Source organism: Nomascus leucogenys, chromosome 20 (genome assembly GCF_006542625.1).
Source record: "Nomascus leucogenys isolate Asia chromosome 20, Asia_NLE_v1, whole genome shotgun sequence".
Taxonomy (NCBI): Eukaryota; Metazoa; Chordata; class Mammalia; order Primates; family Hylobatidae; genus Nomascus; species Nomascus leucogenys.
This window is the reverse complement of record NC_044400.1, coordinates 46,549,901-46,576,103: the sequence shown is the minus strand read 5'-3', so window position 1 is coordinate 46,576,103 and position 26,203 is coordinate 46,549,901. Positions and strand designations below refer to the sequence as shown.

General features: G+C 43.6%; 1 protein-coding gene and 1 pseudogene across 1 annotated transcript in view; one reads left to right on the top strand and one right to left on the bottom strand.

Annotated features, from left to right (window-relative positions):
• The window catches only part of UBE2K (ubiquitin conjugating enzyme E2 K), an 85,594-nt gene that overhangs the window by 54,614 nt on the left and 4,777 nt on the right, over nucleotides 1–26,203 (top strand). Inside the window, exons 4-6 of the mRNA XM_030800871.1 lie at nucleotides 3,257–3,339; nucleotides 22,715–22,814; nucleotides 25,879–26,007. Of these exons, the coding sequence (XP_030656731.1) occupies nucleotides 3,257–3,339; nucleotides 22,715–22,814; nucleotides 25,879–26,007 (312 nt within the window). The remainder of the gene's footprint in view (nucleotides 1–3,256; nucleotides 3,340–22,714; nucleotides 22,815–25,878; nucleotides 26,008–26,203) is intronic.
• LOC105738274 lies at nucleotides 17,792–20,571 on the bottom strand (annotated as a pseudogene).

The window sequence follows — 26,203 nt, the reverse complement described above, 5'->3', positions numbered from 1 at the left end:
ATTCAAAATTCAAAAATCCGAGATTCGAAATGCTCCAAAATCTGAAACTTTTTGAGTGTTTACATGTCACTCAAAGAAAATGCTCATTGGAGCATTTTGGATTTCAGATTTTCAGATAAGAAATACTCAGCATGGGCCAAGCACTGTGGCTCACTCATGCCTGTAATCCCAGCAGTTTGGGAGGCCGAGAGAGGAGGATTGCCTGAGCCCAGAAGGTTAGGACTGCAGTGAGCCATGATCGCACCACTCCACTCCAGCCTGGGCGACAGGAGTGAGACCCTGTCTCCAAAAAACAGAAAGAAAGAAAAAGAAATACTCAACCTGTATTAAGATGTGAAATGTGTTGGTTATATCTCTTATAAAGCAATGTTTGATGTGGGCTCAGTGGCTCACGCCTGTAATCCTAGTACTTTGGGAGCCTACGACAGGCAGATCTCTTAAGCCCAGGAGTTCAAGACCAGCCTGGATAATATGGTGAAACCCCCAACACTATTAGAAATAAAAGAATTAGCTGGGTGTGGCGGTGTGTGCCTATAGTCACAGCTACTTTTAAGATGGATCACCTGAGTCTGGGAAGTTGAGGTTGCAGTGAGCCACAGGAGTGAGACCTTCTCTGGGGAAAAAAAAGGGGGACAAATGTTTGTTGTACATAAGCCCTATATTACTGCCTTACTTAACTTGCATTGTATTTGATATTTAGCCTTATAATAACATTTTTGCCGTAATGTTAAGTGCACATTCATTCTGTGTGAGTCGCTTACATCTGGTGATGCTTTATTAAGTAGGATGGATACAATGTCTTTCAGGGAAGACCAGACAAACAAGGCAGAAATCACAGAAGTATAATTAATACTATGACAAAGGAAACTACAGGTGTGTGGAATAGATCAGGAAGAAGTGATATGAAAAGTGAAACTTGAAGAGTAGGAATTAGTTGGGAGAAGAGGGCACAGAGGTATGTTATTGAGAAAACAAATATGTATGAAGGCCCAGAGCAGGGGAAAAGTTTAATAGGACTTTGAGCAGGAGAATGGAATGTGGGATAGAGGTAACAATTGAGATTTCAGGGGTAGTCTAGGGCCAGGTTAAGAGTGTGGGCTTGGCCGGGCGCGATGGCTCCATGCCTCTAATCCCAGCACTTTGGGAGGCCGAGGCGGGTGGATCACCTGAGGTCAGGAGTTCGAGACCAGCCTGGCCAACATGGCGAAACCCCATCTCGCCATGTTGGCACGCCAAGATCACGCCACTGCACTCCAGACTCCAGCCTGAGTGACAGCGCGAGACTCCTTCTCAAAAAAAAAAGAGAGAGAGAGTGGGCCCACATGAAGGGAATGAGAGGTCATTAATGGTCCTCAAAGCAGCATAGTGATGCAAATCAGATTTGTTTTAAAGGGCTCTCTTTAGTTTCGGTGCGGAAAATAAATTGGAGGGAACAGAAAGGAAGGCAGTAAAGTCAGGAGACTGTTTAGTAACCTGGGTGATGAATGATTGTCTCCTTAAATGAGAAGGTGGATGGAGAGAAGTAGGTATCATTGAAAGTAGTAAGATTATTAAGACTGAAAAGAATCAAGCATAGCAAGAATGAAGGAATGGAAAGTATCTTGTTAGTTTTCGGTATTTTAAAGTCATTGGCGAATTAAAGTGCCTTTTTAGATTGAATATGAGTTAGTGAGCAGGAGGTAAGGAAGTAGAAATAGGTAGTGTAAACAAATCAAGAAGTGACAAAGAGAAGAGAGAAGTGGAAACTCTTAGCTTCTTTCCATAAATAGCTTAGGAGCATATATTGAAGAGTCAGTTTTTTTCCAGTTGGTCGTGCTCTGTTGCCCAGGCTATAGTACAGTGGCACGATCACAGCTTGCTGCAGCCTCAACCTTTCAGATTCAAGTGATCCTCACGCCTCAGCTCCCTAGTAGCTGGGAGTATAGGTGTGTGCCACCATGCCCAGCTAATTTTTTTATTTGTAGAGACATGGTCTCACTATGTTGCCCAGGCTGGTCTCAAACTCTTGGGCTAAAGTGATCCTCCCACCTCGGCCTCCCAAAATGTTGGGATTACAGTGTGTGAGTGCTAATTTTTGTAAAGTTCTTAGAACATTAATTGGCACATGGTAATTAATCTATTAAGTGTCAAAGAATATGGGCTCAGCTGGTCATTGTCATATGTGTCAGAGATAAGAATACAAGATCCTCCAAAAGTTCATGAGTAAGAGCTGATGAACTCTTAAATTTCATGGTGCTCCAATACAGCTTTAGCATTTTCACTTGTTGGTTTATTATTCTTCCATAATGAGACAAATAATGAGATGATTAGACTCAGAATCTGGAATCAGATTGTGGGAGTTTACATTGTGCTCAGTTAGCTATTTAATTAGGTTTCTTTTTTTCTTCTTTTTTTTTTTTTTTTTTTTTTTTTTTTGAGACGGAGTCTCGCTCTGTCGCCCAGGCTGGAGTGCAGTGGCGCAATCTCGGCTCACTGCGAGCTCCGCCTCCTGGGTTCACGCCATTCTCCTGCCTCAGCCTCTCCGAGTAGCTGGGACTACAGGCGCCCACCACCATGCCCGGCTAATTTTTTTGTATTTTTTTTTTTTTTTTAGTAGAGACGGGGTTTCACCGTGGTCTCAATCTCCTGACCTCGTGATCCGCCCGCCTCGGCCTCCCAAAGTGCTGGGATTACAAGCGTGAGCCACCACGCCCGGCCAGGTTTCTTAAACTCTAAGCCTTAGTATCTCCTCAGTGTTTGCTACATCATAATAGGCATTTCAATAATAAGAATTTGAGAAAAAATTCTACAGAAAAATTAAGAGAAGCACAGCCACTTACTATTTGTGCTTCCAGTCACTGGTTTTACTTACTTTTTTCCTCAAACCTATTCTGCACCCTGCCCACATGAAGAAAAGTGCCATTTACTATTTATGTTTTTATTTTATGTACTATTTTATTTACCAAAATGGATTTTATTCTCTGTTGTATTGTCATAACATCTACCATTATTCTAGGTAAATTGTAAGCTCCTAGTAATTGTTGGGTTTGTTTAAAGGCGGAACATTTATTAAAGAGTTTAAAAACAATATATGTTAGTGACAACATTCAGCTTACTGGATCCTTTGTCTTCTACACCCCTTCTTTCACCTAGGCAAAATGATGTAATAGATATAGGGACCTTTCTTTTTTTAGTTTGAAGATTTCATTTTCTTGTAGTTCTACTTAAACTGTTTTATTTCTGTTACTGAAAAACTCAAGTGTGCTTTATATTCTAGGTCCGGTTTATCACTAAAATATGGCATCCTAATATTAGTTCCGTCACAGGGGCTATTTGTTTGGATATCCTGAAAGATCAATGGTAAGAGATTTTGAATTCACCTTCTCTCCTCATATGAATACCAAGACTATAAGAGTGTTAAATGTGTAATTGTCTCAAAACATATATTATACTTTATCTTGTTTGGGCAGTAACTTTATAAAGTCTCTTAAGTACATAACTGAAAATGCAATATAATTGAGATCACAATCCATATTTAAATAGAGACTTGTTAGATAATGTTAGATGCTAGCTTTACACTTTGAAAAGTCTTGGATTTCATTTGTTATTTTGGCAAATTTGATTCTTTGCTATCTTAAGAAGATACTTGTGAAAGACTAAAAAAGTAGAAAGTAAGTATTGAAGTAGTCATATCCCCCTTAGATGGAATGTAAGTTACAAAATTGTTGCAAGTTGTGTTAACTGAGCACAGTTAAGATTTTGGTTTATGAATTCTAACAAGGAGCACCTTTGTAGGTGATGTCTTCATTTGGATAGCAGTATTGTGCTTTCACTTTTTTTGTCTGATTTGCTCTGCACAGCATTAAGTGTTCCTACTCTGGAGCCACCAGGTTCATATCTTGGCTCTCCAGTTTACCAAGCTGCATGGTCATGAGCAAATTACCTAAAGTCTGTGTGCCTTAGTGTCCTCATCTGCAAAATGGGTTGATACCCACTTCATAGAGCTCAGAGGATTAAATAAGTTACTTTATGTAATTCCCTTAGAATAGAGCTTTGCTTTTGTTTTTTTTTGTTTGTTTGTTTTGAGACAGGGTCTTGCCCTGTTGCCCAGGCTGGCGTGCAGTGGCGCAATCACAGCTTACTGCAGCCTTGACCTCTAAAGCCCAAGTAGTCCTACCACCTCAGCCTCCCAAGTAGCTGGGAATACAGGCGCATACCACCACACCTGGCTAATGTTTGTATTTTTTGTAGAGACAGGGTTCCTGTTGCCCAGGCTGGAAGCTTTGTGTAGTCTAACAATGATAAAGATGATAGTTAATTATTTAGCACATGATTTTATAGATGGAAAAACTAAGACCAAAGGTATAAAAAGTAATTGTAGTGGGAGAAAACCATAAAACTAGAAAAAATCAATTGAGTGAGTGTGTATTATGACCTTTTCTTCTGATTTTACTCTTTTACAAGAGAAGGTATAACAGAACAAAATAGAACAGCAGTTGGTAAGAAGACTTGGAGCCAAAACTGTGTTTAATGGGCCCAGCCTGGCTGCCTAATCTTCTAAAAATTATATATTATTGTTGGTACTAGAATTTTTAAGCTATGTTTTTTTGGGTGTTTTGTTTTTGTTTTTGTTTTTTTGGGACAGAGTTTCACTCTTGTCGCCCAGGCTGGAGTGCAGTCGCACGATCTTGGCTCACTGCAACCTCTGCCTCCAGGGTTCAAGCGATTCTCCTGCCTTAGCCTCCCTAGTAGCTGGGACTACAGGCGTGCGCCATCATGCCCAGCTAATTTTTGTATTTTTAGTAGAGATGAGGTTTCACCATGTTGGCCAGGCTAGTCTCGAACTCCTGAGCTCAGGTGATCCACCCGCCTCAGCCTCCCAAAGTGTTGGGATTACAGGCGTGAGCCATCGTGCCTGGCCTAATTTTATATTTTTAGTAGAGATGGAGTTTCACCATGTTGGCCAGGCTGGTCTCGAACTCCTGACCTCAGGTGATCCTCTTGCCTGGACCTCCCAAAGTGCTGGGATTACAGGTATGAGCCACCGTGCCTGGCCTGATTTTGTATTTTTTGTAGAGACAGGGTTTCACCATGGTGGCCAGGCTGGTCTTGAACTCCTGACCTCAGGTAATTCTCCTGCCTGGGCCCCCCAAAGTGCTGGGATTACAGGCTTGAGCCACCACACCCGGCCTAAACTATGTGATTGATTTGTTAAGAAAGGGGGGAAAAAAGGTACCTGAAAGAAAATCAAATAGAAATGACAGTATTTAGTGTATGGCCAATGGTTTACTTAGTAACTGGATGAACAGACTAGAGTTACAGGTTTTGTTTTGTTTTTTTCTATTCCAGTAGTATATCTGAGTAAATCCTGTCCCTCAGTAGATCATCTCTTGGGATCTGGTTTCTTGATCCGTATTTCAATATATTCTATATTCCATATAGATCAAGACTTTCTAACATAAAGCAGTGTGGAATAGACTTACTTTTTATCTTCTCTGTTACTCTTTTGATTTGTGACTTTTGCCAATTTATTGAACTTCTTAAGTGTCAGTGTTTTTAATCCATTAGGTTATCGCCAAGGCCTCTAAAAGCTCTAAGATTCAGTGATATGAGTACATATTTGCAGTATTAGAGACATTGTACTGTTTTCTCTTGGCTTCTAGGACATTAGATTTTCTATTCTCCCTTTCCTGTGCTCACTCCCAGACTCCTTAACCAGTTCCTTGCATCTGTGTGTATTAGAATGCCTCAGGGATAAGTCTTGGATTTCTGCTCCTTTCTAGCTGCACTCACTTCCTTGGTAAGTGAGTGCATCTGATTTCGTCATAACTTCACCTTTACATACTGCAAACTCACAAATTATCTTCCCTGAACTTGAGACTCCTATCCTGCTGCCTGCTTATCATCTTTACTTGACTATATAATGAACATATCAAACATGAACTGAACTGATAGTCTCCTAACCTGAAACCTGCTTCTATAGTCTTCCCCAACTAAGTTATTGGCAAATACATCCTTGCATTTTCTCAGGCCAGAATCACATCATGATCCTTGGCATTTCTTTCTCTGGTACCCCATGCCCTGTCTGCAGGTCTATTGGCAAAACCTCCCAACATCTTAACAGCGGCTTTACTACCACACTTTTCCAAACGCATTACCTCTAGCCTGGATGATTGCATTATTCTGCCTCCCTGCTTCTGGCTTTTCCCTACTCAGGCTATTCCCAGCACCCAGAATGACAACTTTAGAAACAAAGCTTGCAGTCACGTGCGGTGGCTCATGCCTGTAATTCCAGCACTTTAGGAGGCGGAGGTGGGCAGATTGCCTGAGGTCAGAAGTTTGAGACCAGCCTGGCCAACATGGCGAAACCCCATCTCTACCAAAAATAAATAAATTAGCTGGGCATGGTGGTGCGTACCTGTAATCCCAGCTACTTGGGAGGCTGAGGCAGGAGAATCGCTTGAACCTGGGAGGCGGAAGTTGCAGTTAGCCGAGATCATGCCATTGCACTCCAGCCTGGGCGACAGAGCAAGACCCCATCTCAAGAAAAAAAAAAAGAAAGAAAAAGTTTGTAGATGAAAACTTCCCACTGACTTCTCTTTTTGCCCAGAGTTAAGCCAACAGTACTATTACTTGTAATTATCTCCCTATATAGCTAGTTGAAAGATTATGGTGTGTATATATAGAGAGAGAAGTTGAATTTTTATACCAAAACATTTTCTCCTAATATGATGTGCAAGAACAGAACATTTTTTACATCAACTATTCCCTTTTCCTAAGCAGGTGAATAATCTTGTTTTTTATCTGTACAATTGAAATATTAGAATATACCAAAGACACATTAGATCAAATAGGTGAGACTGGATATTCATGAAGTCATTACTCTATTCCCTGAGCTTTACTAAGGTATAATTGACATTTAGTGCATATCCATATTTAAATGTGAATGTTTAGGTTTCAGAACTGGAATTTGATAGAGAAAAATACAGGGTCTTAATCATAGGAAAAATGAATTACATAAAATAATTTTCAGCAGGCATACTAGAAAATAATTGGTTAATCTTGGTCTTTTATTAATGCATCTAGGGGTGGTGATACATCTTTGTTAATATTTAACAACTTATTTTAGTATATTTATTTATTATTACTTTTTTTTTTTTTTGAGGCAAAGTCTCGCTCTGTCACTCAGGCTGGAGTGCAATGGTGCGATCTCTGCTCACTGCAACCTCCGCCTCCTGGGCTCAAGCAGTTCTCTTGCCTCAGCCTCCCAAGTATCTGGGATTACATTACAGGCATGTGCCACCACGCCCAGCTAATTTTTTTGTATTTTTAGTAGAGACAGGTTCCACCGTGTTGGCCAGGCTGGTCTCGAACTCCTGATCTCAGGTGATCCACCAGCCTCGGCCTCCCAAAGTGCTGCGATGACAGGCGTGAGCCACTGTGCCCGGCCCTTGGTTTATTTCTTAATTTCACAACTTATGCTATGTGGAAACTATTTTCTAATGTTTTCCACTGACACTTACTATGACTAATCGTGTCTACTTACCTGGGCAAGAAAATGGCAACACATAAAAATTTCACTCAGTGATGCTGCCCTGACAAAAACAGGCACAGAATATCTGCCTGGTCAATAAGGTATGCTCAGCATCATTACTCATCAGGGAAATGCAAATTAAAATCACAATAAGATACCACTACATGCACTACATGCCTGTAAACATAAATACCTCATGCATTGCTGGTAAGAAGGTGGCTTAACCAGGCAGGGCACGGTGACTCACGCCTGTTATTACAACACTTTGGGAGGCTGAGGTAGGTGGATTGCTTGAGGTCGGGAGTTCAAGACCAGCCTGGCCAACATGGTGAAACCCCATCTCTACTAAAAATACAAAAATTAGCCAGGCGTGGGTGATGGGCGCCTGTAATCCCAGCTACTTGGGGGGCTGAGACAGGAGAATCTCTTGAACCTGGGAGGCAGAGGTTGCAGTGAGCTGACATCGTGCCACGCACTCCAGCCTGGGTGACAGAGCGAGACTCCGTCTCAAAAAAAAAAAAAAAAAAACAATGTGGTTTAACCCCTTAAAGCCAGTAATATCTACCAAAGCTAAACATACACCTTCAGTATGCCCTGTCAGCTTCATTCCTAGGTGTATATCTAAAAGAAATTAGTGTCTATGCCTACTTTTTAAAAGACATGTATAAAAGAATATTTATGGCAGATTTATTAATAGCCCCAACGGGAAATAACTCAGATGTCTCATCAACAAGAAAATTGATATATTGCAATCACACATTGGAGCACTACATAACAGTACAAAAGAGCCTATCATTGACACAAACAACATGGATGAGACTCAGTCATGTTGAATGACAAAAGCCAGACACAAAAGAATACATACTGTATGGTTCAATTTTTATGAAATTGAAGATGAACCAGAATTTATGGTGATAAAAAATACGATAGCCCAGCGTGGTGGCTCATGCCTGTAATCCCAGCACTTTGGGAGGCCGAAGTGGGCGGATCACGAGGTCAGGAGATTGAGACCGTCCTGGCTAACACGGTGAAGCCCTGTCTCTACTAAAAGTACAAAAAATTAGCCAGAGCGAGACTCCGTCTCAAAAAATTAAAATTAAAATTAAAAAAAATTAAAAAAACAAAAAAATACGATAGTGGTGAGGCTGGGCAGGAGTTGTGAGTAGGAGGAGCAGAAGTGAGGCTTTGTAATGCTAAAAATACTCTGTATTTTTATCAGGTGGTGGTTACATGGATATATACATATGTAAAAATTCATCCAGCTGCATGGTATCTTAACTTTGCTTAAACTTTAACAAAAAAATTTATAGCAGCTGGGTACAATGGTGTGTACCTGTAGTCCCAGCTACTTAGGAGGCTGAGGCAAGAGGATTGCTTAAGACCAGCAAGTCTGGGCTGAAGTGTGCTATGCCAGTCAGGTGTCCACATTAAGTTGGGCGTGAGTATGGTGACCTCTTAGGAACAGAAGACCACCAGATTGCCTAAGGAGACATGAACCAGACAAGGTTGGAAACAGAGCAGGTCAAAACTCCTGTGCTAATCAATAGTGAGATAACACCTGTGAATAGCCACTGCATCCCAGCCTTGACAACATAGTGAAATCTAATTTTATTTTATACTAAAAATAAAATCCTTAGTATGAAAGCTGCCATCCTCTTTAAGTAGCATTTAGTGTTTTGAATGAACGTGGTTTAATTATTGATGATCTGTTGGAAGAGCCTTAACAGAAAAGTTAGTCAACGATATGAACAATTCATATGATTATTCTACATGGTAAGGCCTTACTGAGTCCTTATGAATGAATATATGAATATTTACATAGCCACATTAACTATGTCTTACTGATTTGAGACTTGAGCAAAATTTATTTACTGGACATAGATTTATGTGCTACTGATTTATTCACATTATCTACTAAATTATAAAGATAGACACATTTTGAAATTTCATACTCCTGTTTGCCCGTTAGGATTTGTTATAATAGATTTAAGTTGGTTGTATATACTGATCCTAAAGATATCAGTACAATATAGATTTGATCACTACTTTGTAAATAAAAGAAGAAATGGAACAAAAGAATGTTTTCAGTTATATACTTTTTCACATTACTGAATTTAGATTAGAGCAGTCCAAAATTGCACACATTTCTTTATATTATTGAAGATACAGTTTCTATAGTATTCATTTATTTTTTTAAAGTTTTAGGCTGGGTGCTGGCCGGATGTGGTGGCTGATGCCTATAATCCCAGCACTTTGGGAGGCCAAGGCGAGTGGATCACGAGGTCGGGAGTTCAAGACCAGCCTGGGCAAGATGGTGAAACCCCGTCTCTACTAAAAATACAAAACAAAAATTAGTCGGGCGTAGTGGCATGCGCCTGTAATCCCAGCTACTTCGGAGGCTGAGGCAGAGAATCGCTTAAACCTGGAGGAGCGGAGGTTGCAGTGAGCCAAGATCTCACTGCACTCCAGCCTGGGCTATAGAGCGAGACTCCATCTCAGTAAAAAAAAAAATAATAATAATAATAATAAATAAACCTTTAAATTTATTTTATTTATTTATTTATTTATTTATTTATTTATTTATTTATTGTAGAGATAGGGTCTTACTATGTTGCCCAAGCTGGTCTCAAGCACCTGGCCTCAAGTGATCCTTCCACCTTGGCCTCCTGAAGTGCTAAGATTACAGACTTGAGCCCCCCACACCTGGTCTATAGTATTTAGGGTTAGAAAAATGGGTGTGGTAGGCTGTTTTTGCATTGCCATAAAGGAATACCTGAAACTGAGTAATTTATAAGGAAAAGAAGTTCCATTTGGCTTCTGATTCTTCAGGCTGTATAGGAAGTGTGGTGCCAACATTAGCTCAATTTCTGGTGAGGCCTCAGGGAGCTTATGATCATGGCAGAAGATGAAAGAGGAGCCTGTTTCACATGATGAGGGTAGAGAATAGAGTGGAAGCAACAGAGCAGGGAAGTTGCCACATACTTTTAAAACACTTTGTTTGTTTGACACAGTCTCACACTGTCGAGCAGGCTGGTGTGCAATGGCACGATCTTGGCTCACTGCAACCTCCGCCTGCCAGGTTCAAGCGATTCTCCTGCCTCAGCCTCCTGAGTAGCTGGGACTACAGGCGCGTGCTCTCACACCTGGCTAATTTTTGTATTTTTAGTAGAGACGGTGTTTCACTATGTTGGCCAGGCTGGTCTCGAACTCCTGACCGTGATCTGCCCTCCTCGGCCTCCCAAAGTGTTGGGATTACAGGCATGAGCCACGCACCCGGCCAAAAAAACATCTTTTTTTTTTTTTTTTTTTTTTTTTTTTTTTTTTTTTTTTTTTTTTTTTTTTTTTTTTTTGAGACTGTCGCCCAAGCTGGAGTACAATGGTGCAATCTTGGTTTACTGCAACCTCCACCTCCCGGGTTTAAGCACTTCTCGTGCCCTCATGCGTCAGCCTCCTGAGTAGCTGGGATTACAGGCGCATGCCACCATGCCCAGCTAATATTTGTGTTTTTAATACAGATAGGCTTTTGCCATGTTGGCCAGGCTGGTCTGGAATTCCTGGGCTCAAGTGATCCACCCGCCTTGGCCTCCCAACGTGCTGGGGTTAAAGGCATGAGCCACTGCATCCAGCCTTAAAACACTTTTTTTTTTTTTCTTTGAGACGGAGTTTCACTTTTGTTACCCGGGCTGGAGTGCAATGTCACGATGTTGGCTCACTGCAACCTCCACCTACTGGGTGCAAGCGATTCTTCTGCCTCAGCCTCCCAAGTAGCTGGGATTACAGGCATGTGCCACCACACCCAGCTAATTTTGTAATTTTAGTAGAGACAGGGTTTCTCCATGTTGGTCAAGCTGGTCTCGAACTCCCAACCTCCAATCATCCGTGCACCTGACCTCCCAAAGTGGTGGGATTACAGGCATGAGCCCCCACGCCCAGCCAAAACACTTAAAACAACCAGCTCTCACATAAACTCATTCATCACCAATGGGGTGGCACTAAGCCATTCATGAGCGATTTGCCCCCAGGATCCAAACACCTCTCCCCAGGCCCCACCACCAACACTGGGAATTACATTGCAGCATGAGATTTGGAGAGGACAAATATCCAAACTATATCAATAGGTTTTGTTTTGATATTTATTTTTATTTTTATTTTTTGAGACAGAATCTCACTCTGCCACCCAGACTAGAGTGCTGTGGCTCACTGCAGCCTCAACCTTCCAGGCTCAATTGGTCTTCCCACCTCAGCCTTCCGAGTAACTGTAACTACAGTCACGTGCTACCACACCTGGCTAATTTTTTGTAGAGACAGAGTTTCACCTCATTGCCCAGGCTGGTCTTAAACTCCTGGGCTCAAGCAATCTACCTGCTTCAGCCTCCCAGAGTGCTGGGACTGCAGTCGTGAGCCATCGTGCCTGGCCTCAATTATTGAACTGATTTTCTTACAATTAATTATTAAAACTGGCTGTGCGTGGTGACTCAAACCTGTAATCCTAGCATTTGGGAGGCCAAGGCAGGAGGACTGCTTGAGCCCAGGTGTTTGAGACCAGCACTGGCAAAATGGCAAGACCCTGTCTGTACAAAAATTTTTTAAATTAGCTGGGCATGGTGTTGCGTGCCTGTAGTCTAAGGTGAGAAAATCACTTGAGCCTTGAAAATCAGGGCTGCAGTGAGCCGTGTTCACACATTCTGTGAAAATTCAATCATGCAGAAAAGTGACAACTTTTTCTCTTTGACATTGTTATGAATTGTATCTAAATTTGCAGCTCTAGATTTTTTTTCAATTTTGAGGGTTTTGACAGCAAACTGCCTTTTTTTTTTTTGCCCCTGCCAGACACGGTTTTGCTCTGTCGCCTAGTCTGGAGTGCAGTGACATGATCACAGCTCACTGCAGCTTTGACCTTCCAGGCCCCAAGCATTCTTCCCACCTCAGCCTATCACAGGTGCACACCACCATGCCTGGTTAATTTTTTAAAATTATTTTTTATAGAGATGGGTCTTGCCATGTTGCCCATGCTGGCTGGTGCTCAAGCAATCCCCCTTTCTTGACTTCCCAGAGTGCTAGGATTACAGGCATAAGCCACTGCCCCCAGCTGATTTCTTTTTCTTTAACCTCCTCTTCAAGTTTCTGATTCTTGAAATGGTAATCTAGAGTCTGTAGTAGATTGTGTCTTCACAATAGGAAGACAGTGCAAATAGAGGAAATAGACAGTATTTATAATAAGGATTTTTGAATCTCTAAGGTAAGAACTTAATTTTTTTTTTTTTTTTTTTTTTGAGACAGAGTCTCGCTCTGTGGCCCAGGCTGGAGTGCAGTGGCTCGATCTCAGCTCACTGCAAGCTCTGCCTCCTGGCCTCAGCCATTCTCCTGCCTCAGCCTCCCGAGCAGCTGTGACTACAGGCGCCCGCCACCACTCCAGGCTAATTTTTTGTATTTTTAGTAGAGACAGGGTTTCACCATGTTAGCTAGGATGGTCTCAATCTCCTGACCTCGTGATCCACCCACCTCAGCCTCCCAAAGTGCTAGGATTACAGGTGTGACCCACTGTGTCTGGCCTACTTAAAATTTTTTAAGAAAATTTTTGTAAAGTACACAGCATAAAATTTACTAGGCCAGGCATGGTGGCTCGTGCCTGTAATCCCAGCACTTTGGGAGGCCAAGGTGGGTGGATCGCTTGAGCCCAGGAGTTCAAGACCAGCCTGGGCAACATGGTGAAACTCCATCTCTACAAAAAAATACAAAAATTAGCCAGGCATGGTGGCATGAGTCTGTAGTCCCAGCTACTTGGGAGGCTGAGGTTGGAGGATCGCTTAAGCTCAGGAGGTTGAGGTTGAGGCTACAGGGACCTGTGATCACACCACTGCATTCCAGCCTAAGTGACTGTGAGACCCTGTCTCAAATAAGCAGGGCCGGGTGCGGTGGCTCACAGGTATAATCCCAGCACTTTGGGAGGCCGAGGTGGATGGATCACCTGAGGTCAGGAGTTCCAGACCAGCCTGACCAATATGGTGAAATCCTGTCTTTACCAAAAATACAAAAACGTTAGCCAGGTCTGGTAGCGTGCAACTGTAGTCCCAGCTACTAGGGAGAATCACTTGAACCTGGGAGGCAGAGGTTGCAGTGAGCTGAGAGATTGTGCCACTGCACTCCAGCCTGGGCGACAGAGGGAGACTCCATCTCAAATAAATAAGTAAGTAGACTGGGCATGGTGGCTCTCGCCTGTAACCCCAGCACTTTGGGAGGCCGAGGCGGATGGATCACCTGAGGTCAGGATGGATATATATATCTATATAGATATAGATATAGATATAGATACACATACACATATACGTATATACACAAAAGCCAAACATTTTGTTGATCCATTCATCCATCCATGGAAACCTTAAGTTGCTTCTACCTTCTAGCTGTTGTGAATAATATTGTTATGAACGTGCATATATTAATACCTACTCCAGTTACTGCTTTCAGTTCTTTGGGTGTATACCCATAAGTAGAATCACTGGATTATATAGTAACTCTGTGTGTGTGTTTTCTTTTTTTTTGAGGGACTGCCATACTGTTTCCCATAGAGTTTTCACCATTTTACATTCCCACAAGTAGTGCACAAGAGTTCCATTTCTCCACAACCTGGCTAACAATTACCATTTTTTTATGGTAGCCATTCTAATGGATATGAAGTGATAGGTCATTGTGGTTTCAATTTGCATTTCCCTAATGATTAGTGGTGTTGAGCATCTTTTCATGTGTTTATTGATACTTTATATATCTTCTTTGGAGAAACGTCTCTTCACATCCCTTGTCGATTTTTTTAACCAGGTATTTTTGTTGTTGTTGTTATTGAGTTGTAGGAGTTCTTTATATATTATGGATATTAAGCCCTCACCAGATAAATGATTTGAAATATTTTCTCCTGCAACACAGAAGTTTTTTTGTTTTAAGTAGTAGGGTCTTGCTGTGTTGCCCAAGCTGGCATTGAACTCTTGGGCTCAAGTGATCCTGCCACCTCAGCCTCCCAAGTAGCTGGGACTACAGGTGTGTGCCACCACACCAGCTTTACAGGAGTGTTTATTTTTATTTCTAAATTTTATTATTTTCTTTCTTTTTTTCGAGACGGAGTCTCGCTCTGTCACCCACCTGGAGTGCAGTCACACGATCTCGGCTTACTGCAGCCTCTGCCTCCTGGGTGTTCAAGCAATTCTCCTGCCTCAGCTTCCCAAGTAGCTGGGATTACAAACATGCGCCACCATGCCTGGCTAATTTTGTGTTTTTAATAGAGATGGTGTTTCACCATGTTGGCCAGGCTAGTCTCGAACTCCTGACCTCAGGTGATCCACCTGCCTCAGCTTCCCAAAGTGCTGGGATTACAGGTGTGAGCCACTGCACGCGGCCAAGAGTTTTTAACTTTGATAAAGTTGTGCATATTCCCTTATTTTTTTCTTTGGTTTCCTGTACCTTTGATGTCATATCCAAGGAATCATTGCCAAATTCAGTGTCATGAAGTTTTCTCCCTATGTTTTTGCTTTCTAGCTCTTACATTTAGGTCTTTGTTCCATTTTGAGTTAATTTTTATGTATGGTATAATAAGGGAAGGGTCCAGTTTCATTAATTTGAGAGACTGTCAGTTTTCTTTTTTTTTTTTTTTTTTTTTTTTTTTTTGAGATGGAGTCTCGCTCTGTCGCCCAGGCTGGAGTGCACTGGCGCGATCTTGACTCATTGCAAGCTCTGCCTCCCGGGTTCACGCCATTCTCCTGCCTCAGCCTCCAGAGTAGCTGGGACTATAGGCGCCACCACGCCCGGCTAATTTTTTTGTATTTTAGTGGAGACGGGGTTTCACCATGTTTGCCAGGATGGTCTCGATCTCCTGACCTTGTGATTCACCCACCTCGGCCTCCCAAAGTGTTGGGATTACAGGCGTGAGCCACCGCGCCCGGCCCAAGATTATCAGTTTTCAAGAAAAGTGTTTATTGCCTTGTTGAGATATATGTTAGACTACCTATGTGATAGTATGAAGGACTTGCAAGATTTAGATGCTTTTATTTTACATGACTTTATGTTTTTATTTCAAATTAAAATAAGTATTATGAGTTTAATAGTTGCCTTAGTATTAAATACTTCGAGTGAAAATTTTTCTTTGCTATTCAGGTAAATTTCCTTTAAATAAATAATTTTATTAAAAATTATATAACATAAGATTTTGTTTCAGGCCACACCATGGATTTTAAAATTAGGTTGCTTAGAAAGTCCATTGGAAAACTAAGTAGTGCACTTAAGTGTTGTATATTTCATTGGTTATATTTTGTCTTTGTGTTCCTTATGTTATTTTTGGTGGTTTAAGTCAGCTTTATGCTGATAACTTCTAGGTAGCTTTTGATATGTATGTGCCTTTAAACATTCTCTTTGAAATTACTCAAACTATCAAATGAAATTAGAGAAAGAATTTCCCCTTGTTATTGTGAGACTAGAAAGACGGGCCGTCGTGGTGTCTTTTTTTTTTTTTTTTTTTTTTTTTGAGACGGAATCTTGCTCTGTCACCCAGGCTGGAGTGCAGTGGCGCAATCTCGGCTCACTGCAAGCTCCGCCTCCCGGGTTCACGCCATTCTCCTGCCTCAGCCTTTCCGAGTAGCTGGGACTACAGGCGCCCGCCACCACGCCCGGCTAATTTTTTGTATTTTTAGTAGAGATGGGGTTTTACCGTGGTCTCGATCTCCTGACCTCGTGATCCGCCCGCCTCAGCCTCCCAAAGTGCTGGGATTACAAGCGTGAGCCACCGCGCCCAGCATCGTCGTGGTGTCTTAACACCTGTAATCCCAGCACTTTGGTAAGCGGAGGTGGGCGGTTCACCTGAGGTCAGGAGTTGGAGACCAGCCTGGCCAACAGGGTAAAACCCCGTCTCTACAAAAAAAAAAAAAAAAAAAAAAAAAAAATCAGCCAGGCATGGTAGCAGGCGCCTGTAATCCCAGCCACCCAGGAGGCTCTGAGGCAGAAGAATTGCTTGAACCTGGGAGGCAGAGGTTGCAGTGAGCCAAGATTGCGCCACTGCACTCCAGCCCTGGGGGACAGAGTGAGACTTCGTTTCCAAAAAAAAAAAAATTTTTAAATGGCAAGTAGAAAGACAAGAATGAACATTTGAGGATTGAGTTTGGCTTTTTGTTTTGACTCATGTCTTAAAAGAATTGTCCATTTAAAAGAGATGGGGTTTTGCCATCTTAAGCGATCTGCCTGCCTCAGCCTCTCAAAGTACAGAGATTACAGGCATGAACCACCGTTTCTGGCCCTATTTTTAATTTTTTGAGGAAACTCCATAATGTTTTCCGTAATGGTTGTACTAATTTGCATTCCCACCAGCAGTGTGCGAGGGTTTCCTTTCCTTTACATCATCACCAACACTTGTTCATCGTTTTTATAGTAGCCATTCTAACGAGTGCTAGGTGATATCTCATTTTGGTTTGTTTTTTCTTTATCTATTTTTGATAGAGTATCACTCTGTTACCCAGGCTAGAGTGCAGTGGCATGATCTCAGCTCACTGCAACCTCAGCCTCCTGAATAGCTGGGATTAGAGGTGTGCACTATCATGCCCAGAAAATGTTTGTATATTTAGTAGAGATGGGGTTTCGCCATGTTGCCCAGGTAGGTCTCGAGCTCCTGACCTCAAGTTCAGGTGATCTGCCCGCCTCAGCCTTCCAAAGTATTGGGATTACAGACATGAGCCACCATGCCCACCCTAATTAACAGTATTTGTCAAATTTTAATGTGCATCAGAATCACCTGGAGGACCTGTTAAAACAACCCTGGAGTTTCTTTGTTTGTTTGTTTTGTTGTTTTTTATTTTGTGGAAAACAAAAGCAGAAAAACTAAAACCCCAAACTCCAGAAAAAATCCTAAAAAATATGTTTTTTCTTAAAAAATACTGTCTCTACTCCTCTCCCTCCCTCCCAACAGCCCTTCTTGTGTTCTTGTCTAAGTGCCCTACCCCCCCCCCACCCCCATGACTATCCATTGGTCTTGCTACTGTACCCCCACTTCCCAATAGCTATCCAGGATGCGTACCCCATGTTCTCTTACCTGGCTTCTAAGCAGGAGCATGTCTTCCTGCCAAATTCCCTCCCTGTTCCCACCCACCCCCCAACCCTTCTTATCTCCAGAAATGTCAGAACCTTCCCCTGGGCAGCCTTAGCCAGGAATAAAACATTTTTGTCTTCCCTCGTTCTATAGGACCCTTTTCCCTCCCTCCACATATACATGGACCTCTAAGAGAAGGATATCTTTCTCTGGGACCCCATATTCCCCTGGCCTACTCCAAGAACCCTGTCCCCCACTCCAGCTTCTTGCACTCTGAAGAGCAACAGTCTTCTCTCCAAGGAATCGTCTTCCTTCTCTCAGGATGTGTGCATCTGCTCAGCCTCCCACTCTTACCTTTCTGACCCAGACCCCCCATCCCCCCATTCTCCTGAGCCAAAGAGCCCTTTTCCCACCCAGCCCAGGGACCCCAACCTCCTCGCCTCCACGCCTGCGCGGCTAGCGGATGAGGACATTGATCTCGGCCACACTGGTCTCCAGCACGTTCTCGGCCGTGGCCTTGCCGTGTTGCTCCTTGAGGTTCAGCCTAATGGCAGGCTTGTGGGCGAAGCGCACGTTGCAATAGGAGCAGCGGTAGGGCCGTGCTCCCGAGTGCAGGTTGAGGTGGTCGTGCAGGGTGGACTTCTGTGTGAAGCACTTGCCGCAGATGCCGCACGAGTGTGACTTGACACCACGATGCACGTTCATGTGGCGGTTGAGGTTGCTGCTGTGGTTGAACTGCTTGCCACAGCGAGGGCACATGAAGATGAAGTGCTGCGCCCGCATGTGGAAGACCAGCTTCTCCATGCCCTGGAACACTTCCGGGCACTTGGTGCACTTGATGTTCTTTAAGGGGTTTCCACCTGAGAAGCCCCCAGGCAGGGGTCCCCGGCTGCCCCCGCCCCCAGGCTGCCCCCGCCCCCCGGGCAACCATGGCCACCGCTGCTGCTTCCACCAGGCCCGAGGTGGCCGCCACGCTGGCCCGGCCTCCGGGAATCAACAGCAGGCCCTCCCCTTCTGCGTCCTCCGACAGGCTATAGCAGGCCTTCACCACACCCTGCGGTGGGGCTACAGTGCTGGCGGGCACCCTGCTCTGGGCCAGCTCCCCAAGGTGGCCACCCACGGAGCCTCCAATGCCCAGACCCCCTCCCAGGCCTCCAGGGGGTTTGAGCCGGTGTGCCACCTCCAGGGCCGACTCCACCTTGACGATGCAGATGTCAGACACGTCCTCATCCTCATCCTCATCCTCTTCCTCGGCTTTCAGCTCCAAGTCCTCATCCAGTGGAAACTCCAGCTTCACTGACCGCAGGAGTGGAGGGGGTAGAGGAGGTGGGGGTGGGGGCTTCGGGGCTGGCTTTGGGGTCCTGGCTGGAGGGAGGAGGGACTTGGTGGCGCTGACGCTGCTCACTGACCCCATCCTCTTTGAGGCCTATTTTGGTCTCAGTGAACTGGCTGAGGGCATTCCGGCATTTCTCCACCACATGCTCCATCTGCAGGTAGGAGGCGGCTGTAAGATAGTTGTGGGTGTCCCTAACAGCGATTTCCAAGGCGCCCGTGTAGCAGGAGAGGAGCAGGTCGGCCACGATGCGTGCACTGTGCATCAGGGAGACCTGCAGCTCCGAGCTGGGGTTCAGCAGGAACTGGTGCCGCAGGAACGGTGAGCAGGCGGCCAAGATGACCTTGTGGCCTCGAAACTTGAGGGTGTCGGCCACAATGGTCACGTCACAGAACCGCACCTCTGCCGGAGCTGGTTCATGTTCCGTAGCGTAGCGGCCTCGTGGCCGGGCAGCTGGAAGCGCAGGACTTCCACCCCAGAGGCCAGTGTGGCGGGGGTGGGCAACCCTGGCACAGTTCCGCGCGCTGTTTTTTTTATCCCCTATTTTCCCAACGCCCCCGGGGCCGGAAGCGCCCCCCACTCTTGGGCAGGGCCTGGGCAGTGCGCAGGCGCGGGGGTGCGCGGGGTCGGCTCCGCTGGGGCGTAAGGGGGGAGGGGCGGGGGCGGCTTGTGCCGTGTGTTCCAGGCCCAGCGCGCGCGGCGGCGGCGTGGGCTAGGACTCCAACCCTGGAGTTTTTGATTCAGTAGCTCTGGGATAGAGATAACTTCCCAAGGGATGCTGATGCTGCTGGTTGGATGAAAAACACTGAGATCATTGCCTTAAGACGTCCATTGTTGGTTGTTGGCAATAACTTAACTTTTTGGCTAGGGATGGAGGTGTGGGAGACAGAGTCTGGCTCTGTCCCTCAGGCTGGAGTGCAGTGGCGCCGTCTGTAACCTTCGCCTCCCAGGTTCAAGCGATTCCTGCCTCAGCCCCACAAGTAACTGGGATTACAAGCATGTGCCACCACGTCTGGCTAATTTTTGTATTTTTAACAGACAGCGTTTCGCCATGTTGCCCAGGCTGGTCTCAAACTCCTGGCCTCAAGTGATCTGCCCTCCTCGTCTTTCCTTAAGTGCTGGGATTATAGGCGTGAGCCACTGCACCCAGCCTAAATTAACTTTTCTCGTAGGCATCTAGGGAAGTACTATTTATGTACCAAACTTGGGAAAATTGTGAAAACAGTCACTAATTTTTTCTATTCTGTGGTTCAAATCAGGAACCCAGTTGAAAAAGGCTGGTTTAGAGTAATTGGCTAGTTGTCGTGGCTCACACCTATAATCCCAGCACTTTCAGGGGCTGAGGTGGGAGGATTGCTTGAGCTCAGGAGTTCAAGACCAGCCTGGGTAACATGGTGAAACTCTGTCTCTACCCAAAAAAAAAAAAAATTGTTTTTAATTGGCTGGGCGTGGTGGCATGCACCTGTAGTCCCAGCTACTCAGGAGGCTGAGGTATGAGAATCACCCGAGCCAAAGAGGTCAAGGCTACAGTGAGCCTTGATTGTGCCACTGCACTTTAGCCAAGGCAGTGTGAGACCCTATGTCAAAAAAAGATCTAATTTACATAGTAAAAATGGGCATTCTCTTTACATGCAACATTTTTAATATGTCCACATATTTATACATCCCTCTATTAATTGGTAAAGCAACTTTTTTTTTTTTTTAAGATGGAGTCTCGCTCTGTCGCCCAGGCTAGAGTGCAGTGGCGTGATTTTGGCTCACTGCAACCTCCGCCTCTCGAGCTCAAGTGATTCTCCTTCCTTAGCCACCTGAGTAGCTGGGATTACAGGCACATGCCACCACGCCCAGCTAATTTTTGCATTTTTTGTAGAGATGAGGTTTCACCATGTTGGCCAGGCTGGTCTCGAACTCCTGACCTCAGATGATTGCCCGCCCCAGCCTCCCAAAGTGTTGGGATTACAGGTGTGAGCCACCGCGCCCAGCCAGTGAGACAACTTTTTTACCAGAAATGCCAAGAATTATTGCTAGACAGGTAGATACTATTTTTTAGACAAATACTAGCTTTATAAAGATATTTTCCTTATAAATACATTTAGAATCATAAATTAAGTGATGTAGTTTAAGCCAAAAAACTTGTCCTATTTCAGAATGTTATGGAATGATTTCATATTTTCTTGAAAATATGGCCGGGTGTGGTGGCTCAAGCCTGTAATCCCAGCATTTTGGGATGCCAAGGCTGGCGGATCACAAGGTCAGGAGATCGAGACCATCCTGTGTCTCACGGTGAAACCTGTTCTACTAAAACTACAAAAAATTAGTCGGGCGTAGTGGCGTGTGCCTGTAGTCCCAGCTACTTGGGAGGCTGAGGCAGGAGAATTGCTTGAACCAGGGAGGTGGAGGTTCCGGTGAGCCGAGATCGTGCCACTGCACTCCAGCCTAGGCGACAGAGTGAGACTCCATCTCAAGAAAAAAAAAAAAAAGAAGAAAATGTATTTGCTTCATAGTATCTTGTTTTTAGAGTGCCATTGAAAGAAAGTCTCACATGCTATTAGTACTAATGATGTATCACTTTAACTTTGTTTAGAGAAATGGATAGAAAATAAGTGAGTGGATAAAACTAACAAGAAGGATCTTGGCAACAAGAAAAACAAGGACAGTTCAGCATTTGAGATGTCTTAAGAAACAGAAAAACGGCCAGGCGCGGTGGCTCACGCTTGTAATCCCAGCACTTTGGGAGGCCGACGCGGGCGGATCATGAGGTCAGGAGATCGAGACCACGGTGAAACCCCATCTCTACTAAAAATACAAAAAAAATTAGCCGGGCGTGGTGGCGGGCGCCTGTAGTCCCAGCTACTCGGAGAGGCTGAGGCAGGAGAATGGCGTGAGCCCTGGAGGCGGAGCTTGCAGTGAGCCGAGATTGCGCTCCAGCCTGGGCGACAGAGCGAGACTCCATCTCAAAACAAAACAAAACAAAACAAAAAGAAACAGAAAAACTGGCCGAGTGTAGTAGCTCACACCTGTAACCCTCACCTTTGGGAGGCCAAGGTGGACGGATCACCTGCGCTCAGAAGTTCGATACCAGCCTAGGCAACATGGCAAAACCCCGTCTTTACGAAAAAAGGAAAAAACAACAAACAAAAAAAAACGCTGGGTGTGGTGGTGTGTGCCTGTAGTCCCAGCTACTCGTGAGGCTGAGGCAGAAGAATCACTTGAGCCCAGGAGGCGGAGGTTGCAGTGAGACAAGATAGTACCACTGCCCACTCCAGCCTGTGCGGCAGAGAAAGACCCTGTCACAAAAAAAAGAAAAAAGGCCGGGCGCGGATGGTGGCTCACGCCTGTAATCCCAGCACATTGGGAGGCCAAGGCGGGCGGATCACGAGGTCAGGAGATGGAGACCATCCTGGCTAACACTGTGAAACCCCGTCTCTACTAAAAAAAAAAAAATACAAAAAATTAGCCGGGCGTTGTGGCGGACCCCTGTAGTCCCAGCTACTCAGGAGGCTGAGGCAGGAGAATGGCATGAACCTGGGAGGCGGAGCTGGCAGTGAGCCGAGATCATGCCACTGCACTCCAGCCTGGGCGACAGAGCCAGACTCCGTCTCGGGAAAAAAAAAAGAAATAGGCAAATTGTAAAGTAAGGAAGAAAATATATGATAGGCAGATACATAATTATAAATGTCTGTGACTTAAGTATATAAAGATCTAAGTAACTTTTAGCTCTACAATTTTTTAATTTTTATTAAGAAAATACTTTGCTTTTGCCTGCAGAGCCCTCTTAATTGGGATATTTTCATATTTTGAATTTTAGGGCAGCTGCAATGACTCTCCGCACGGTATTATTGTCATTGCAAGCACTATTGGCAGCTGCAGAGCCAGATGATCCACAGGATGCTGTAGTAGCAAATCAGGTAAGATGGCTGCTTTTGAAAGACTCTTGTATTATGTATGAGTCTCTAACACTTCAGTGGTTTGCACATTAACACATGAGCATACTCTATTGAAACTAAATTTTGAAATGGTTTTCTTTCTTGTGGTAGGATTATTTTGTCAGGTGTAATAGTGAAAACTTCATAGACTTTTAACATCCTAGTTTAATTGGATATAGATGCTGTTTTCCTAACACGAGTATTTTCAAACACATAAAGTCAAAAGAATTACACAGTGAACACCCATATTCCTACAATCTAGATTCTATGATTAATGCTCGTGTATGTGTCCATCTTTTTATCCTTCCATTCAGTGATGATCCCTTCCTGCTAATAATTTTAATCACCTCCTATCATGGCACTTACATGACATGGCACAGTTTCTGATGACTTTGTAATTTGTTGAACGGAATAAATATTTTTCATTTCCCTTTCTAGCTACAGTGGCTGAGTTTAATAGTTACAACAGAGACTGGACCTAAGTTATTAGTATCTGACTCGTTAAGAAACAGTTTGCTGGCCAGGTGTGTTGGCTCATGGCTGTAATCCCAGCACTCTGGGAGGCCAAGGTGGGTGGATCACTTGAGGTCAGGAGTTCCAGACCAGCCTGACCAACATGGTGAAATCCTGTCTCTACTAAAAACACAAAACTAGCCTGGCATGGTGGCATGCCCCTGTAGTCCCAGCTGCCTGAGAGGCTGAAGTGGGAGAATTGCTTGAACCTGGGTGGCAGAGATTGCAGTGAGCTGAGATCACGCCATTGCACTCCAGCCTGGGTGACAGAACGGGACCCTGTCTCAAAAAACAAACAAGTTTGCCAACACATACTCTAAGCCATTGGAATATAATGAACATTTTTTTTTTTAAAACTTAGAAAATTTTTCTTCTCTTGACTTCTAAGATATAACCCTCTTTTCTTCCTCACTTCATAGCTGTTCTTTGTTAGTTCCCACAATTATTTCCCTTCCTACTCGTCTTTCTTAAATGTAGTTCCTCAGTTCTGACCTTGTTACCTTTACTTTCTGTACACACTCACACTTGGATGATCATATCTATACTGATGTTACCACCCATACATTGATAAAATGTTTAGGCTTGCCCTCTCTCCTAAGCATGAGAGCCTGGTGTTTAACTAAATTGGTAGGTCATGGTATCATAGAATGATAGGTTTGTAGGATTTATGATACTGCATTCAGTTTTGGTAGTGTTACACTCAGGTACCCAAGGAACATTCATATGGTTAACCACCCAAGTCACAGCCTTTGGAGTTTTTCTCTGTGTCTCCTTTGCTCCTGTTGATAACCATTCCCTGTATCATTCTGTCACTATATTTACATAATTACTCTGATTGCCATAGGTCACTTTTTAAAAATTGTTTCTTTTCAGCTGCTCTGATAGATCTCCTTTTCTCATCCTCTTTCTTCCTTTCTCCGTCTTCTACGTTGCTATCAGGTAGCTTTATAAAGTGCAAATCCTACTTCACTAACAAAAACTTGTTAGTAGCTCTTCTGTCACCTACTTGAGTCTAAATCCTTTAGTTTGCAGAGTTTTTCCATGATCTGAACTCTCTGCTTTATTTCCTAAATTCTTGTTTTCTTCAAACTCATGCTTTTTCAAGCATTGCATTCATTTTTACATATTGTATCCAATCTGCCATATTTCCTCTGCCTGAGGAAACTTCCTCTTGGCAAACTTTAATCTATAAGATTTTAATTTATATATTATCTTTCTTCTTTTCCCTTGAGGATCTGTTTACTTTATGTATATATGTATATATCCTTGTCAACATATTCTGTTATCTCTGAGTACTTCGAATTAGGGTTTTCCATGTTTTATATATGTGCTATTTGTTCATATTTGGTTGTTCAAAGCATGGCTTGTGTTCCAGCTTTGCTTTCCTGTTGAGCTCTAAGCCTTACAGGTTGAGGTTGGACTCAAGGGTTTCTTTTAGCTCCTAAAATAGTTCAGTAATTTGACTTATTTTCTTGTGATGAGTCAGTGGTAGAAACTAGATTTATCGTTTTAATATGTAATAGATTTAAATATATAAAGTACTTTTAAAAGAAATATTAAAGTGAATTGAATAGTTAGTAATTTATACTTTGCTTTACTAACTAATGGTGGTTCCAAAGTATTTGATAAATTTACCTCTTTCCAATGCATATGGGAAGTCTTTTAATAAAATTACTCTATTGTGAGTTTATAATCATCTCAAGTTATGTAATAAGTTAGGACTTTTCATGTGGGGTTTCCATAAATCACTGTACACTAATGCAGCTGTAAGAAAACAGAAGAAGAGGCCGGGCGCGGTGGCTCACGCCTGTAATCCCAGCACTTTGGGAGGCTGAGGCGGGCGGATCACGAGGTCAGGAGATCGAGACCATCCTGGCTAACACAGTGAAACCCTGTCTCTACTGAAAATACAAAAAATTAGCCGGGCGAGATGGCGGGCGCCTCTAGTCCCAGCTACTCGGGAAGCTGAGGCAGGAGAATGGTGTGAACCCCGGGGGACGGAGCCTGCAGTGAGCCGAGGTCGTGCCACTGCACTCCAGCCTGGGCGACAGTGAGACTCTGCCTCAAAAAAAAAAAAAAAAAAGAAGAAGAAGAAGCTAGTTGTATTCTAGCCTGGGCTGTGGGTAATACAAAAGCTGGTTACATTGTAAAAAATTATTCTAATGTCCACATATTTTTATAAGCTAGTAATCTGTGTTCAGTTGTATAATGTTTGCTGCTTTCCAGTGTTTGGAACATCTCTTAATTCCTCACTTAACCTAATTTTAGTCTTGCTAGTTATATTTGTTGAATTCGGAGATTAAAGTAGATTAATGTTACTTGTCTTTATTATTGTCAACACAAATTGTGAGTTGAAGCTTCAGGTTAAGTGGTCTTTTCTCGAGTGACATAGTTTGTCTATAATGCAAAGTGAATCACGTTTTAAATGTAGATTTGTTTTATTTGGAAAAGTAGGGTTGTAGGCGATTAGAGCTGAAATATAACAAATATTATAACTGTAATGTCATGTCAATCAATTTTTCCCCCCATATAGTACAAACAAAATCCCGAAATGTTCAAACAGACAGCTCGACTTTGGGCACATGTGTATGCTGGAGCACCAGTTTCTAGTCCAGAATACACCAGAAAAATAGAAAACCTATGTGCTATGGGCTTTGATAGGGTAAGTACATAAGGGCATGTTGATTTTTATATATTGATTGATTTTAAATTATTGCAAATTCTTGGCTGACAAAAGTGGTTTAGAAAATAAGAGAAATTTGCAGCCTGGGCAACATGGCAAAACCCATCTCTACAAAAATTAGCTGGACGTGGTGGTGAGTGCCTGTAATCCCAGCTACTCTGAAGGCTGAGGTGAG